General features: G+C 36.0%; 3 protein-coding genes and 3 pseudogenes across 5 annotated transcripts; 2 read left to right on the top strand and 4 right to left on the bottom strand.

Moving 5' to 3' along the window:
- Positions 1–165: 165 nt before the first annotated feature.
- Positions 166–2,059, bottom strand: LOC147918429 (uncharacterized; annotated as a pseudogene). The gene is made up of 3 exons (XR_015593400.1): positions 2,055–2,059; positions 1,011–1,437; positions 166–883 (listed from the first exon to the last, which is right to left on the bottom strand). The product of XR_015593400.1 is annotated as an uncharacterized LOC147918429 (transcript).
- Positions 2,060–3,488: 1,429 nt separating this feature from the next.
- Positions 3,489–6,900, bottom strand: LOC104769038 (putative pentatricopeptide repeat-containing protein At5g08310, mitochondrial pseudogene; annotated as a pseudogene). Its single transcript, XR_015592196.1, has 2 exons — positions 4,111–6,900; positions 3,489–3,959 (listed from the first exon to the last, which is right to left on the bottom strand). The product of XR_015592196.1 is annotated as a putative pentatricopeptide repeat-containing protein At5g08310, mitochondrial pseudogene (transcript).
- A 102-nt stretch (positions 6,901–7,002) lies between these two features.
- LOC109131359 (putative defensin-like protein 25) lies at positions 7,003–7,569 on the bottom strand. The gene is made up of 2 exons (XM_019242246.2): positions 7,477–7,569; positions 7,003–7,342 (listed from the first exon to the last, which is right to left on the bottom strand). Exons 1-2 carry the CDS (start codon positions 7,532–7,534, stop codon positions 7,158–7,160), a joined length of 243 nt encoding a protein of 80 aa, XP_019097791.1. The 5' UTR covers positions 7,535–7,569; the 3' UTR covers positions 7,003–7,157.
- A 2,061-nt stretch (positions 7,570–9,630) lies between these two features.
- Positions 9,631–11,100, bottom strand: LOC104772166 (F-box/FBD/LRR-repeat protein At4g26340 pseudogene; annotated as a pseudogene).
- A 931-nt stretch (positions 11,101–12,031) lies between these two features.
- On the top strand, positions 12,032–13,767 carry LOC104769039 (uncharacterized). Its single transcript, XM_010493160.3, has 3 exons — positions 12,032–12,175; positions 12,406–12,571; positions 13,371–13,767. Exons 1-3 carry the CDS (start codon positions 12,145–12,147, stop codon positions 13,624–13,626), a joined length of 453 nt encoding a protein of 150 aa, XP_010491462.1. The 5' UTR covers positions 12,032–12,144; the 3' UTR covers positions 13,627–13,767.
- A 1,319-nt stretch (positions 13,768–15,086) lies between these two features.
- On the top strand, positions 15,087–16,954 carry LOC104769040 (transcription factor TCP21). The gene is given in 2 exon segments (XM_010493161.3): positions 15,087–16,773; positions 16,776–16,954. Coding segments are annotated over 2 exon segments (765 nt in total). The 5' UTR covers positions 15,087–16,061; the 3' UTR covers positions 16,829–16,954.
- Positions 16,955–17,369: the final 415 nt, after the last annotated feature.

Consider the following 17,369-nt stretch of genomic DNA (forward strand, 5'->3'; position numbering starts at 1 on the left):
GAGAAATTTGATTGACGCCTAGATTTCCCTAGTCAGAGTCGTCCACATGAATCTATGCAAATCTTAAATGTAGTTGAAAGGTCTTAAGATTAAAAATAACATATGTTCATACAAACATAAAAGCTTTACAATTAAAAATAGCATATGTTCTGCTTGTCAGTCCACTAGATAAATTATATAAGAAACTCCGAATCCGATAGAGAGAAGCAAGGAGAAACTAGTGGTAGCCTAACACTGTTTTGCTTCTTCTTCCTCTTCTTCCAAATGAGGAGGAAACAGGTCAGAAATAATCTCTTCCCTCCTCACTTTGCGAGCCCATACATCTTCCTTACCTTCATCGTCAAAGAGAGACTTCCACATGTCCAAAATGACAGACCTCATCGCTTCCCTCGCAAACCCATTCGCCTCTGAAACATCCTTGGCAGACCTCAACTTCTCCTTAACCTCCTTCAGAGCTTCTTCAACACGAGACGTATACTCTCGGCAATCTGAACCGCTTCCTGTTTCGAGCATACAGACAAGGTTGTGGATATAACTAATTCCAGCACCTAAAATCCCCCCCAAGTCGTCTTGACCAATTCCCATTGGAGGGACTTGCCACCATTATCATATTCTCCATTCTTATGTTTGACCAATCCCCATTGGAGCGACTTGCCACCAATATGATATTCTCCATTCTTATGTTTGATATTTCTTGAGTAGACATGATGCATAACACGAAGCAACCTTTCCCCAGCGGGATTACCAATTTTCCGGTCCCTTTTTAAATCTCCCCACAACTTCAAGCAGAACTGTAACACACTCCTATTTTCATCACACAGCAAAAACATCGACTCAGCCACACATAGCGAGAGCTCAAATCCCCTGCTTTGCAAATTCTTCCCTGCCAAACCAACAACAAAAAAAAGAAGTCGAAGTCAGATATGAAGACAGACTTTGTGTGGCGAGTTGAGGAAAACTCTCAAAGGGGCCTTAAAGTAAAGTACTACTGAATACAGTAATACACTGACCCTAGAATGTAAGGAGAAGTAACGGGCAGTGACATGGCAGGAATGCTCCAAAATAGGCTGAAACAGGTCGGTAAGAATCCTATTCCTTGTCACTTCTGGACTTGGTTCGCCAGCTTCTTCGTCGTCAAAGAGAGACTTCCACAGGTCAGATATGTTAGACGCAACTGTCTCCCTGGCAAAACCATTCAGCTCTGAAAGATCTTTTGCGGATACCAATTTGTCCTCTAGCTTCTTGAGAAGCTGTTGCTTGTAATTTTCAACAGCGGAAGATAACAGCCGATCACCGAAAGAGCAATCTTTCTTCCTGAGAAGCAAAACAAGGCGACGAATTGGAAGTGGTCTTGACGAATCCCCTGAGATTGCTCTTTCGGTGATTTGAAGTGGTCTTAAATTCGTCAATCCCCTCAAATTTGAAGTTTTATGTATACTTCAAATTCTTCATAATTTGGAGTTTTGAACAGTGACACTTTCAAATATCACTGTTCACAACTCCAAATTTGAAGTTTATCTTTTTTTCTGCATTTCAATCCCTAGATTTATATATCTTATAAATTATGTTTTTTTTATCATTTTAGTCCTAAAATTTATCACTTCAAATTCAAAGTATTTCACATATATTCTTACAAATTTAATTTTTACATATAAAATTAATTAAATATGTTTTAAATCAAATTAAAATATTAATATTTTATAAAAATTACATAATATTACAACAAAATATGATACTTAACATATTTAATACAAAATAAAGTAATACAATGAAATAAAATTACATGAACACATAAATATGACACAAATTAAAATACTAGAAAAATACTAATTATGAATAATATAAGGATTATGAACATTTCTAATTATGAATAATATAAAGATTAGTAACATTTTAATGTATGTTTTGGAGTTAATTATAAAAATTTTATGATTTTAAAGTAATTGTGAATAATATAAGGACTATAATGTAAAATACTTATTTTAAAAACTTCATATATGAAGTATACTTTTAGAGAAATTAAGACTCATACTTTATTTTTGAAGTTTGCATACTTCATTTTTAAAGTATCTCTTGGAGATGCCCTAAATCGTAACTGTATCAAAAGCTTCTACATCGTAGGTAAGGGAAAAGCATAAAATTAGAAGGGGGGTACGAAGCACAAACCTCGTCGTCGGCCCATTTTGTCAAAACCTACACTAAGGGAGGTTAAAAATTTGATCATAGTGTAATTAGTTTTTGTGGAATGCCTCATTTTTTCCTAGTCTTCCTCCTATTCCTCTGGCGCATAGTCTTTGTTAGACTCGTTCCCTTCATCTCCTACCTCTGCAACATCTCCATGTTGCAAAGCCAGGTGCTTCTGCAAAATAAGCATAAGGAAACCAAACATCACCACAGCTGGCTTATATAAAAACAACCAAAACCATATTAATTGACAATAACTTTGATCCTTACCAGAGGGGTTAGACTGAAAACCAACAGGACATTTTTGTAAATCAAGTAGACATTTCATTTTAACATATGTGCAACAGTGGTTCACCGAAGTCAACTTCACAAAAAAGCATAAGCTACCAATAACAAGGTAAACAAAAAAAAAATCAAATTATTACCATTAGATCCTAAACTGACTCCTTTGATATCAAATGACTATGAGATAAATAACACCACAACCAAAATTATCATTAAATATGTGACTTGAAATTCCACAAACTGTTATACCTAACTCATATGATGTGTGATGAGTTCTTCAAAAGCATCATGACCAAATGCAAAATCTTCTAGCCAACAAACATTACTTTCGGTAAGGTAAAATCTCTTAATAACATGCTACAAATACATGCATGAGCTATTTTATAAATGTTGTTTTACTGATTCAAAAGAGAGTACAATCTATAATTAAACTTACATCATATTCACAAGAGGTACGATTAATGTAGTAATTTAGTGTTGGAACTTCTTCTAGAACAATTCCCTGGTTTTCCAAGACCACTAACGCATCATCTGTGTTTAATAAAACTATGTCCTCACCTAACAATTGTTTGTTTCTGTTGCAGGATATACCCAATAGCCAAACACAAATCTATTTTAAAAATAAGCAAACTAACCTCATTTAAAATATATAATTTCGTTTAATTGTGAAATCTCAATTCAAACAAACATATAATTTTGTTTAGTTGTAAAATCTAATTCTAACTGTTCTTTTATAAACTCAAACCGATATATAATTTCGTTTAATTGTAAAATTTAAATCATAATCTTTAGTTATAAAACCATAATTCTCTTTTCTAAACCAAAACTTGCATATAATATTATTTAATTGTAATCTAAATTATGATTCTTTATAAATTCAGACACACATATCACCTTGTTTAATGTAAAATTTCAATTTAAATTATTAAATTTAAATTTTATTTTTAAATCAAACCTAAAATTTTATCCAAGTATACAATCAACGACTGGGTTGCTAAACCGGAAGATATATATATGAGTTGAGGAAGTGACTGAGCCTTTCTTATTAGTTTAGCCCGAAATGTTGAGAGAGGGTTCTGATGAAAAATTACAAAGCAAAAGTTTATTGACAAACAACTACAAATAGAATGGTGGATTCCAGTTATTGTCTACAAATAAATAGAAATCTAGCAAATACACAGACAAATCAGCAAAGCTAACCTCTGGATTCCATAGACATCACAGATTTTTACTGTTTCATCCAACTGGTTAATCTTTGTATTCATCTCAGATTAATATCTTGAATTTCGTCTTCAATCTGGATCCAAATGCAACTATCTGAGCTTGAACATTGCGCGCAGAGCTATCAGTCACTCGTTGAGGACCCGTATTGAATGTCAGAAGTTTCTGCAACAGTTTTGTTTAAATCATAGCTTTACCAGCCAATGAAGTGCTGATCCATATAGTACAGAACCTCTCCGCGTTGTCTGATCACATATAACTTGTGAAACCTGGTTGCCAGTAATTGTAACGTCAATATAAACCTTGCTAGTAATGATCCAAATTCCAAGCACATATAGAGTAATTCTTATTACCTTTTTTTCAATTGTAAGTGCATAAATGTTAAGAAGACAAAATAAAATCTTGGTCCGGAGCAAATACCTTGTAAGAAGGAGCTAGTGCTAGCTGGGTCCATGGCATCAGACCAAGGTTAGCAACAAGAAGCTAGCTTCTTATTGGTTTCAAAGCTGAGATTATATGCCAAATCATCAGCTGAATAGCTCTGCAACCACTCTTGGTAAGTATCCGCTGTTTCAATTAAAAGCGTTTGGCGTTTGACTCATTTTCTACTCAAAACAGCTATAACTGGAAATCTGCCGTTTTTTATTAGACCTGTAAGATAACATGATGTCTTAGAGTCTTCCACAAACTTATTGGTAGCATCAACAGCAAGTAGATAGTTCCTATCTACTGAAACCGGAAATTTTCCTTCATTAACCATTTCTCTGAATATCCCAAACCCGGCACTGATGTTTTCTCTTGACAGAAAAGAGCTTACAAGCGACAAGTATACAGCTGAATCAGGCTCCATTTCCTTTTCTTCCATCTCACGAAAATAAACCAAGGCTTCACTAGACCAGCCACACTTGCAAAGACCTTGAATAAGTGCCATGAAAGTAATTCTATTTGGATAGCAATGTTTGCCCTTCATTTCATTCCAACGAGAGACTGCTTCAGTAGGTCTACCACTAGCACATAGCCCATGGATTAAGCTAGTATAAGTAATAACATCAGGGTCTTTCTCATCCTCACACATGCTTGCTATATAAGACATGACCCGGTCAATCTCACCCTCCTTGCACCATCCATCTATCATACTGTTATAAGTAGCAACAGAAGGTTTTAGTCCTTTCGATACCATTTCGTTAAACACGTTATCAGCTTCCGTAGTTCGACATGCTTTACATAGAGCCTTTATCAATACATGATATGCAATCACATCAGGGCAATGACCTTTGGTACATATGTCTCGAAATAACTCTAAACCTCTATCTACTCCCTCATTTTTAATGACGCCATCAATTGCAGCAGTAAAGGCAACCATGTGACCAAGGAAACCTTCTCCAGCCACATCATCAAGGTATTTACAAGCATCCACAGCCATCCCATTCTCACAAAGTTTTTTGACAAGCAAAGTCGAATGCTTTATCCATGGCTCAAATCCATAAAAACGCATCTTTTTCAGCAGATGGAGTGCCCCTGCAGTATCGCATCGTTCAGCCAAGCAACCATAAATACAATTAAGTGTGAATTGACTTGGTTCAACTCTGCCATCCTTCATTTCTCCTAAGAGTCTCAAGCTCTCTTCCGACCTTCCTTCTTTACACATCCCCTCTATTATGTTGTTGTACATCATAAGACTTGGAGTAAGGCCATTCTGGACAATATCACGTAACAAGGTCACTGCCATATCCAGCTTGTTAGCTTTGACTAAGCAGTCAATCACAATGCTAAGAGAATCTGAATCTGGGAGGATCGCTTTATTATAATCCTTAAGAAGCTTGATAATCTCAGACACACCATCCGACTCATGATTTCCCATGAGGTTCTGAATAAAATTGTAAGCCTCGTGCACCAAATCATTCCTAATAAACCCCTTCAATAAAGATTTGTAAAGAAGCATCACAGATTTTGTGTCAATGTCTCCAATGATCACTTTTGTAATCCGACTTAATTCACTTTCTTCAGAAAATGAACATATTAGCTTCCCAAGTATTCCTCTATCAGGTAAAATTCCTGATCTCTTAATCTCCAAATACAAACTAAGAGCCATCTCAAGATCTCTAACCTTGCAAAGCCCACCTATCAACACATCATACAATGCAATATCACCATTCATACCCATCCGACACATTTTCTCAAACAACAGAAGCGCTTTATCAACACGAGACTCCTTTACAAACCCATGAATCAAAACACAATATGTCTTATTGTTCAACCTAATATGGCGTTCTTCTAACATCTCAATCAACTCAAACGCCTTATCCACATGACCCCACTTGCAAAACGACACAACCAAGATTGTAGAAACATGTTCATCAAGCCAATCTCGACTAAGAATCTCATTGAAAACACTCAACGCACTCTCAGACATCCCAGTGTTACAGTAAACCTGCAAAACTGGTGTAAGAGTAAACTTATCAAAACTCAACCCGTAGTCCCTCATCTCATTCAACCTCGCCTCAACCAACTCAACCGAGCTTGAATTAGACTTAGAAATCGCTTCTAACAAACAGTTATAACTATAAGCATTGGGAACACAAAGACCCATCTCTCTAACTCGATCAAAAACACAACTTGCTTCTTCCACCAGCCCAGCATTACCCAAACACCTAATAAAATACCCTAAAGCTCCAGGAGACATTAAACAACGAGAATTCAAAACATCTCCAACCAAAGCTTTCAGTGAGGCATTTTGTCGAGCACGTGATAGGATAGAAGCCATGGCATTGTAAGCATACATATCGTTTCTATAACCATCCTGTTTAGAAACCCAATTGAAGAACTGATAAGCCAAACCCCACCTTTTGAATCCATTCAAGACGGTTTCGACTACCTTGGTGTTTAGCTCTGGAGCGAGTCTCAGTAACTCAGGGTCGTCAGGTGAAAAGGGTTGTCTTGTGAAGATGACGATTATGTTATGGGCAAGCTTGGTTTGATTGGGATGGAGGAGGAATCTGGTGTTATCTAGCTTCGTGGTGAATGGTCTGTGAAGTTGTTGTTGTCTAGAGAATCGATGGCAAAGATGTGCGATTCTCAAGAAGGCCATGAGAAGAAGAAAGAACACACAAATCAGTCAGTCCCCAATTTTTGATTTTTTTCCTAAACCCTTTCGTTTTTTTCGCACCTGAAGACCGCGTTTGGCTTATGCAATTTTCGAGAATCGAGTTTGAAACGCGAGTTTTGCAGACGTGATTTTAAGTTGAATAAAAAGTCAACTGCGACAAAAGTCAACCTTAAGCGTAATAATATACTACCAAATATTGTTTATAATGCTTTTTCTTCTTATCATTAGTAAATTAGTATCACTTCGTCAAGTGATGATATTCATACAAATATTAGCAATAAAACAAACGCAATAAGTCAATAACGCAACACGAAACATAGAGGCATGCATAATTTTTTTTTTTATTGCCGTGGGTTAACGCTTAACAGTAGCAGTGGCATTGTCCTCCGTGAGACATAGGTTTGCAGAAACCGCCTTTTCCGTTGCTGCAGCCATCGCGACACCAACTGTTGCATCTCTCCTTGTCATTGTTTGTATTGCACTTTCCAAATTTCGGGTGGCTATTACAACACAATGAACCACTCTCTACATTATATCCTTCAACATCTGCCAACATCACACAAAAGTTTAAACAGTTTTTTTTTTCTAGAATGAGTTTATGGAAAACTAACAAGTTTGTATTGAAACACAAAATAAATTACGTAAACACTTGTTTTAACCTTATAAGAAAGAAGACGTACCGACTGAGAAAAAGAGAACAAGGAGCAAAACACAAGAAAAAGCTTTCACACTGGCCATTATTGTTAATCTTCTTTTTAGATTTTTAAAAGTGTCTAATTAGGCTTGGAATTGTTTTCAGATAAAAAGAAAGTTATACTTTGTTCATATTTATACCAATTGTATTCCGCATTTAGTTAATCTGTTGATGAAAACAAACTTCTTTTTTTGCTAATTATGTTGTAACGTTTAATTTTATTTTTGGAAAATTTAAACCTTGCTTTCATGTTCTGTTGTGACTTCTTCTTGTCCAATTAGATATTGTCATAAACACAAATGTGCTTTTCTTAATTTCTGAAGGTCCAAAAGTTTTATATCTGAACTATTCTTTTCAGCCCAATTAGTGCTTATCATAAATCTGGCTGCACCGCTGGAGCTCGACGTTGAGCTTAACAAGAGGTGTCGTGTGTCACTAACTACACTTTAATCCGCGGTATACCGCGGAGTAATTTTTTTTAATTAAAAAATGAAAATATAAGTTGTATTTGTTTGTTAGACTTGTTGTTACGATTATGGTTAAAATTGTATAATTATATTTTGATTATTAATTTTAGGCTTTAACCCTTAGTGTACTTATGATAACTTGTTTTTACATAATTATAATTTAATCGACTTAATTAATATGTTCAGTATTTTGATATTGATAGAGTATTAGAATGTGTAGGTCAAAGCCCATTTTGACAATAAACTTGTGAATAATTACTTAATTCTTTTATATAGATTTTAACTTGATATACAACATGAGATTATGTTTTTTTCCAAGTTTTCTATAACTAACAAAAAAAATTATGTTGGATAAAATATAATTTTTTTTTTTATAAAATAACATTGAGATATTTGTTATTCTATTTGCTTTATGTATATAGAAATTATAATTTTCATTTGGCAGTATATTAAAATTATAGTTTTCATTTGGAATTCTATTTTCTTTAAATATAGCAAAACTATAATTTTTAATTAATAAATTTGAAATCGATTATATATATAAAATATTAGATTGTTTGTTTTTTCTAGAAAAAATTGAGATATTTTAATTTTAAAGGAAGACAAGAAAAGTATTTTGGAGATATTTTAGGAATATTTGTTTAATGTAAAGATTGTGTAACTATAAACCGAAATTAGTTTTTTTTTCTCGTCTGATATAAATCAATTTAGTAGAGATATTTTAGGAAAATAATTGATTTTCTCGATTTTTGTATATTATGAAGATAATCGATTTTGATTTCCATATTTTATTTATTACTCTTTTGTGCAATTTTGTAGGGATATGTAAATAATTTTTTTAATAAGTTAAATTTCAAGGGTAGAACAAAAAATATACTTTAAAATGTATATATAGATACTGGAGGAAAAAAACGAAGAAAACACAAAATTCCTAAGAGGGGGTTATTGGTTCTATGATTTTAATGGATTTTAGAAATCCAAACAAAAATCATGTGTTATTCAATCATAGATTTTAAAATACTTATCAAAATTATGTGTTATTGGTTCTATGATTTACACATACTTGTTAAAATCTCATGTTATTCATTTAATGATTTGTTTTTGGATTTCAAAATCTACATTATGTTTTTAATGGATTTGAAAGTGTAAACTAGAAGGATTCAAATCCAAGGATAAAACATGTTATTTCAAAATCCATGTGTTTTAGTTTTTAGAATTTACAATTCTATATGAATTAAAAATCACCTCTCCAATAACAGCCCCAAATGAAAGTATAATGATTTGAAATGAAAGCATATGGATTGTAAAATAAGACGTTTTACCTACAGACTTTAATTTTCTATATATTCTTCACTCAAATACATTCAAATCCATTTAAATTATAATGTAAATTTTGACTTCAAAAATAAATCAACTAATAACATCGGATTCTGACAAATAGATATAAATTACAGATTGAATTAGTGATTAAATAACACATGAATTTGATAAGAGTTTTAAAATCAACATTAAATAAGACATGATTTTTTTAGAGATTTAAATACATTAAAATGCATGATTGAATAAATCTCCTTAATTAGTAAGAGGTTCGGCCTAGCATGCTCTCATGCCAGGGAGGAGAATGGTCCACTGGAGTTATCGAGGCTTGCTACTTTTATAATGATTCTTACTTTCTAGTGTTGCCTCTGTTCTTTTATTATTTTCGAATGCTGATGTGCAAAAACGTCAAACGAATAACGATGAACCCAAGGTGAAGGCGTAGCCACAGATTCCAAGTCCTTGATCATCATATATCTCGTTTCAAACTCATCGGATTCTGGAAAAAATTTGGCACAAGCCAAACGAGCGTTCGCCAAAATGTATGTCGCGATCTCTCTATCTCCTTGTCTCCCTTTGTAACCATCCCACTCGAAAGCTTCAAGACTGTACAACAAACACTTGGGAACATAATTCGGTCGCTTCCAGCAATCCGGGGTTTCTTTACTAGAAAAACCAAGCACATGTTCCTAAGACCAAATTAGCAAACAATACAGTTAACATGAGTCAAACACCCATATCCGGCCGGAAACTTTATTAGGGTAAACACAAAAGCATAATAAAGCAAACCGCTTACATCGTGAGTTTGAGAACTCTTAGTTTGGGAGAATGTTGGAGCATATGAGTGAGAAGATCCCACCAACCTTTGAGCACATGTATTCAGTTAAACCCATAACCTGAAGGAGACATAACCTGTACACCAACAACAACCACAAAGTTAAACCCTGCCTTAGGGTAAACATAGGGTAAACACATGTATTCAGTTCTGTTAGTATATATGGTACACCTCTGAGAGTGATAAACACAGAGAAAGCCTGCGAACAGAAGTAAGAGCTTTCATAAAGTTTTGGTTAATTAACTCCATGAGTAATGTCAACATGTGCCTCTTCTAACATAGGCATATTCTCCATTCGATGGAAGTCGTAAAGGAAGTTATCTCCAATGTGAAGGTGGACGAGAGAAGGAGTATCTATCACCAACACATTACCCTTTTCACCCCTCCCGAAATTGATCACCTTTAGTTTCCGTAAAGAAGGCACAACGAGAGTGACGTCCAGCTCATTGTGTTCCACAATAAGTTGTTCGAGTTTTGGACAACCAGATAAAAGCCTCGGAAGAGAATCCTTTTCCGGGTACTCCACATGATCAAGGTGCATAAATTTTAGAGACGGGAGACAAACATAAAGAGGAATATCCAAACGAATGCAACGCATGAGTATCAAGGTTTGCATGTGTATAGGCTACTCGGCAAACGAATGAAAACGCTCTTTAGGACATCAATTTTAAGCTCATGCACACGGTGACCAACTGCAGTGTCAATCCATATTCCAATATCTACGACTTGACACTCGGAACCAAGCTTGAGATATAAGCTTTGTAGAAACGGTGCCTTGTTTAATTAACAACAAGCTCCTGTAAACAAACTGAGTGAAGCTCTTATAGTCGCCATCACTGTGACTGCTATCATCATACTCAAGTTTTGACACTAAACTCCAAAGAAATTGCCATCTTTTCGACAAAAGACTTGTGGCCACGGTATGTTTTGTCGGGACAAGTGATAGTATTCCAGTGAGCAACTCGTCTGGAAGTTGACTGATGATGTCCATGCCACTCGGATTTGCTGTAAAACTGCAAACACAAAGATAAAAAGAAGAATTAATACGCTCTGCATAGTTGCTTGACGAATCAAAATGTTTACGATTGGACACTTCAGTCTAGGGAACCTAAAAGGGTTAAAGCCGAGGCTTGACATCATCAAATATAGTCTAACAGTAACAAACATATCACTCGTACGTTCTCGAACATCGTTTTCAAGAATCAACTTAATGGCCATGAAATCATATCAACATATAACTGTACCCTAACTAAACAATCTGACAGTCAGATCCCAGTTTATACGTCATGAATCAAGATTCATAACAAAAGAAAACGACACAATGCTTCGCAAATACCGCCCTCTGGTGAATAGAAAGTACGATAGGCAGCTGCTACTGCAACTAGATCTGATAACTTTCAGCACAAGAAAACAGATTAGGTTTTTTTGCATAATTTCACAGGCAGCTGTTTCTTGCGCAACAATCTAGAAACGCGGTGGCTAGGTTTCACCTTTTACGGTGACTTTGACAGATCAGACGGCTTCCTTGACACTTAATATATCGGAATCGTTTATATTTTTCCGTAATTCACCTCTACATACCCCAACCTGAAACTGCAACTATAACTAAAACTGATTCAGTCAAATATAATGGAGGATTTACGGTTTTTACGTTAACACGTTTCCGGTGGTGCTAGATATCCTCGGTTTTCCTTTTCCCGTGGTGATCTCCTCCTCCTTAACAAAAACGAACGAACACACCACAACAACTACGACAACGACGTCTCAGGAACTCAACACCAATAGCGATGACGGATTTGGCTCTTTTAGGTGGTGGCTGCTCAGCCTGCTTTTTTATTAAGGAGTTCATTATAATGGGCCTTTCTTAATTTTCCAAAGGCCCAAGATATTTTTATAGGAAAAGCCCAATTAGCACTTGTGTTAGGAGGAGAGGAGCCTACTGGAAGTTAAAATTTGACTTCTTCTCCGATTTGGCTGCACCGCCGGAGCTTTACAAAGAGGAGGTGTCGTGTTGAAGATCAAAAATCTTAAAACCATGGCTTCTCCGATCAATTCTCAGAACACGGGTAAAAATAAAACCTCCTTTTAGCTCTCTTTTTTCATTCGCCGGCCGATTCGACTCAGTATTCTAGGGTTTCTTTGTAATTCCCGAGATTTTGTGTTCTTGTTTTCAAGTTACGTTGAAGTTAAAGGATATAGTAATTTATACAATGTGGAATCAGAAGAATAAGTTTTTTATTGTCTATATATTGATTTGATGAGTCTAATTTTGGTATTGTCTACTACATGTTAACAGTTTCGGATGACGATGAGATTGATTACTCCATCAAACCAGAATTCTATGATTCAGATCTTGATGATAAAGATGACCTTTGGATGGTTTGCAAGAGAGATGGTCGTCCTTCTGATGCTGTACTTAGCTGTCCAGCTTGTTTCACCACTGTCTGCTTAGAGTGTCAGAGGTAATTTCTAATATTTTCTTAGAACTTGGTGTTTTTCATCTTCTTAGTTTATTATATCAATTCGAGTTCTCAATGTTGCTGCTAGTATTCCCATTGTTCCATCTCGAAACATGTGTTTGCTTCATGATACAGTAACTTGCTCGATCCTGTAATTAGAGATTCTAGGCCATTGTTACAGGCTTTAGATTTAGGAGTGACAAACTTGATAGGATGCAAAACTGTTCACGGCCTGATTTACGAGAAAATCAAACACTTGTGTGTTTCATCATAACCCGTGTTTTATCTTCTTCATAGATTGTCTATATCCCATCGAACCTTTGATTTCTCAATGTTGCTAGATTCCATTGTTCAATATCAATCCCCACTAATGTGTTTGCTTCCTGGAGTATATATTGATAGTAACTTGCTAGATTCTGGAATGTTGACTTGATTTGGAGATTATTGACCATTGTTACAGGCTCTAGATATCATCAACATGTGAAAATCCAAATATTCGTTTTAGGCATAACAAATCTTCATAGAATCCAAAGCGGTTTGTGGCTTTAATTCTAATCCTTTTCCTAAAACCCTAGGTACTATCCACTACCAACCGCCTAGGCTATTACAATGTTCATGCAATAGAGACTAAGATAAGGACTTATCACAATGGATTTCGTTCTGTTCTCTTCAAGATATTGTCTTGTTTATAAATTTATCCCTTTGAACTTCTTTGAGCTGTGTGAATCGACAGATGAACTTGTTTTAGTAATTATTATCTGCGGAAATCAGATTGAAACAAGTGAGTGTAAAACTTTTGCAGGCACGAGCAGTACGTGACACAGTACAGGGCAGTATTTGTGGTCAATTGCAGAGTAGATAAAGACACAGTTTTGCAACAAAAAGGAATGCCCTCGAAGATTGGTAAAAGAAGGAGAGATTCGGAGATGCAAGAAACTGGTTCTGCAGAGAGCGAACAAGTTAACCGGGTCTTTTGCTCAGCTTGTTCGACAGAGATCGGAGTAGTCGATAGTGAAGAGATCTACCATTTCATTAATGTCATTCCAAGCGAGCCTTAGAACAACCTGGTTTTATGATTTACTTGTTTGTAACGGTTTCAGAAAGCAAGTGATTAGGATTATGGTTTCGGTAGTTTGCGTTTTGTCTTTACGTTTCAGTGTATATTTGATAGTTTCGAAAAAAAATAAGTCATTTGAGAATTTTGACTGACGACGCCTATATTTCCCAAGTCAGAATCGTCCACATGATTATCAAACAAATACCAAATACAAAGCGAGTAGAAAACTTGGTTACAAAGATAATTTTGATATTGGTTACAAAGATAATTTTGATATTGTGATTCACCGAAGACCTCTATTAGACCATCTCCAATGTATATTTCTATTTTTTTCTCTAAAATAGAGCGAGCATTGTTGAGGTGAGAATAGAATTACTCTATATATAGAGCAATCCTATCATTTTCTCTTTATTAACGTATGTCTCTATATTCTTTGATTTGTAATAACAAGATTCCCAAAGTTAAATCGATGTTACGGGGGGAAAAGGATTAATCGATGGTCGCAGCTTGCCTTGGTCTCCGAACCAAACGTCTTCTAATTCAACGCTAGTCAATATGGCAGGAGAAGATAAAGCGATCCTCTCAGTTTATTGCACGAGATGACGTGGATTATTCTAATTGGTGGAGTAAGCTAAGAAAATCTAGGGAGGGCATCATTCAACCCAAATGAGAAGAAGAAAGATACTTGTATGAAACACGAGTTGATTCTCTCTCTTTAAGACAGAAGTGTCACTTTCTTGTAGTTTCGTCCACAACCCATAAATAATTTCCATTAAATTCATAAATATACGCAGATGAGAATGGGCTCCAGCTGTTTAACACATTTGACAATTGTCAAATGATTCGTACACCTATACTAATATTTTTTTTCTAAACAAATATATGCATTTTTGGTAATTGGTGATCATTACAAATTGTTTATATGTAATTTTTTCCAGCTAACCCCACAACTAATCATTCAGAAAATCCCCATTAATCCACTCAACTAAATAAAAAGCCGGTCATTAATAACTAGTACTATTTGTTGTCTCTTAACTTTTGAATCAACGTTTTTTTTTCCTTTTTGTAACTAAATTTAAATGAATCCTAGCAACTAAAAAATTACTTCATGTCTCTAGTTTGGTGGGTTTCCCAGCTGTGAGTCGTAGTTAGCTCATTCTGCTACTTCTGAGAATTTAAGATGCAGCAAATTTTTGGTTTTACTTTTACCGCTTTTGGTGATTCCTGACCTCACTTATATTTGACGTCTTTAAGAAGTTAGTATATAAGTAACTCATAATCATAGCAAATATAATCACGATAATATAGTATATAATGTGAATGATAGAAATAATTTGCAAAGAGAGTTGCTACGAAATAATTTAGAAGAACAAAATCTGGAGGCAACGACATATCAAAATCGGCGTATCTGCCAGGTGGGCACGACTACTTTTGATAATGTCACGCTCCAAATCATGGAAAATATTATTTTATTAGTATTGCTTAATGGGAAATATTACTACGAATTATGATTTATACAAAATTGAACGCACGAACGCATATTATTTTGTGGGGGTCGCACTGGTTTTAAATAGTAATCAGTGTCATAAAGCGCCTAGTTGTCATTTTATTGGAGCTATTTCTCTTTACTAGAAAACTATAATACTAATCAAAAATTATTAACTAGATAGATCATAGATGTGAAACTAACTTTAAAAAGTAGTCGTAAGAAACAAAATCGTAAAAAAAAAAATGAAAAACTCGTAATCAGTGTGGGTATAAAGTCTACTCACCAATCAACAACCTCATTGATTGTCTCTTATTCCACATCTGACTCCCTAGACGACTGACTATGTACCATATCTTTTCAACTATCGTGGAAACTGAAAGCAGCTTTTGTCTTAATTGCAATCTAATTTTTTCTCCTTAAAAAAAAAAAAAAACCTCAAGAATTTAATCGGTGATTTAAACACAACCTTTCTCTAGTTAACGATTCACATTATTTCTGCACTACTACTAACGACAAGACTTTTTTTCTATACTATTCGTGAATAAAGTCCCCTCAAGGCTTAATTAAGCTTTGGGCTGTGAATTAAGCAACCATTATAGATCAGTTCGAACGGGGACCTCAACCACTAAACCTAAAAACTTAAATTCTCCTGCCGGACCGTGGTCCCAAACGCTAACTACTACAGTCAACACCAAGGTCAAGCGCGTGAGCTTCAAACTCTTCCTGAACCAAAAAAAAAAAAAAAAAACCAAAGCAGAAGAAGTGAGCTGTGTAGTAGACCCCACCAGCCATGTGCTCTCCTTCCTGTCTCCTCCCACCAGCCTAGCTTCCTCCCCTTCTCTCAAATCATTAGTTCACTACCTCCTTCTCCTTCTCCTCCTTCTTCTTCCCTCTCGAGAGTTTTAATATAGTGAAATCCATCCCCCGACTTAACGAAACCCCTTACCATGGCGAACAACGACGGAGCAGTGGCTAACGGCGTCATAATCGAGCAGACGACGTCAAACAAAGGACCACTTAACGCCGTCAAGAAACCCCCTTCTAAAGACCGACACAGCAAAGTCGACGGTAGAGGGAGAAGGATTCGTATGCCAATCATTTGCGCTGCTCGAGTTTTCCAGTTGACAAGAGAGTTAGGTCACAAATCCGACGGTCAAACCATTGAGTGGCTCCTCCGTCAAGCTGAGCCTTCTATCATAGCCGCAACTGGGACTGGTACTACACCGGCTAGTTTCTCAACCGCTTCTCTCTCCACTTCCTCTCCGTTCACACTTGGAAAACGCGTTGTTAGAGCTGAGGAGGGAGAGTCCAACGGCGGTGGCGGCGGTGGAGTAGGAGGAGGGTTAACAGTGGGACACACTATGGGGACTTCGTTGATGAGTGGTGGTGGTGGTGGTGGTTCTGCTGGGTTTTGGGCTGTTCCGGCGAGGCCGGATTTTGGACAAGTTTGGAGCTTTGCTGCCGGAGCTCCACCGGAGATGGTTTTTGCTCAGCAGCAGCAACCAGCTACACTCTTTGTCCGTCACCAGCAACAGCAACAGCAACAACATCAACAACATCAGCAAGCTTCAGCCGCCGCAGCAGCTGCAATGGGTGAGGCTTCAGCAGCTAGAGTTGGGAATTATCTACCGGGTCATCATCTCAATTTGCTTGCTTCTTTGTCGGTGGAGCTAACGGGTCGGGTCGGAGGGAAAACGACCACGACCCACGTTGAATAAATGAAGGGTCTTTGTCATTTTGGTATGTATAGAGAAAGGAAGTCCTATGTTTTAATGTCATCGAAAGTGTTTTAGGAGAGTGAGTTATTTGTCTCTTAAAATCTAGTTAATTTTTAAGCTTATTGCGTGTTTTGATTAGGGTTTTAGGGGTTTAAGAGTATCCGGGGGTCTCAAAATTTGTTTTCAGGGAGTGAAAGAAACAGAGAATGATTGATTGATTGATTGATTGTTGTACTTTAAAACGCCATAAAAAGCTCTGTTTTTGCTGGCCAAACAGAGCCATTAAAAATCAAAATCTTTATAAAAACTAAAGAAGAACAGCAAGTTTTAGCCATGTATGGTTTGTCAATGAAGCTGAGATTCCAGTTTTTGATTACAAAGAAATCTATGTGAGGTACCACATTTACCATAAAATCCTCTGGTGGTTAGAGAAGACAAGACACTCTTTCGTGGTATAAGAAAACAAATCTGAACATGGATAAGCAGAGCGGCCGGGCCTGCTAAAATAATAAGGTTTCCAAACAAAAACTTTTACCA

The sequence above is a fragment of the Camelina sativa genome, chromosome 20 (genome assembly GCF_030686135.1).
Source record: "Camelina sativa cultivar CO46 ecotype springtype chromosome 20, ASM3068613v1".
Classification (NCBI taxonomy): Eukaryota; Viridiplantae; Streptophyta; class Magnoliopsida; order Brassicales; family Brassicaceae; genus Camelina; species Camelina sativa.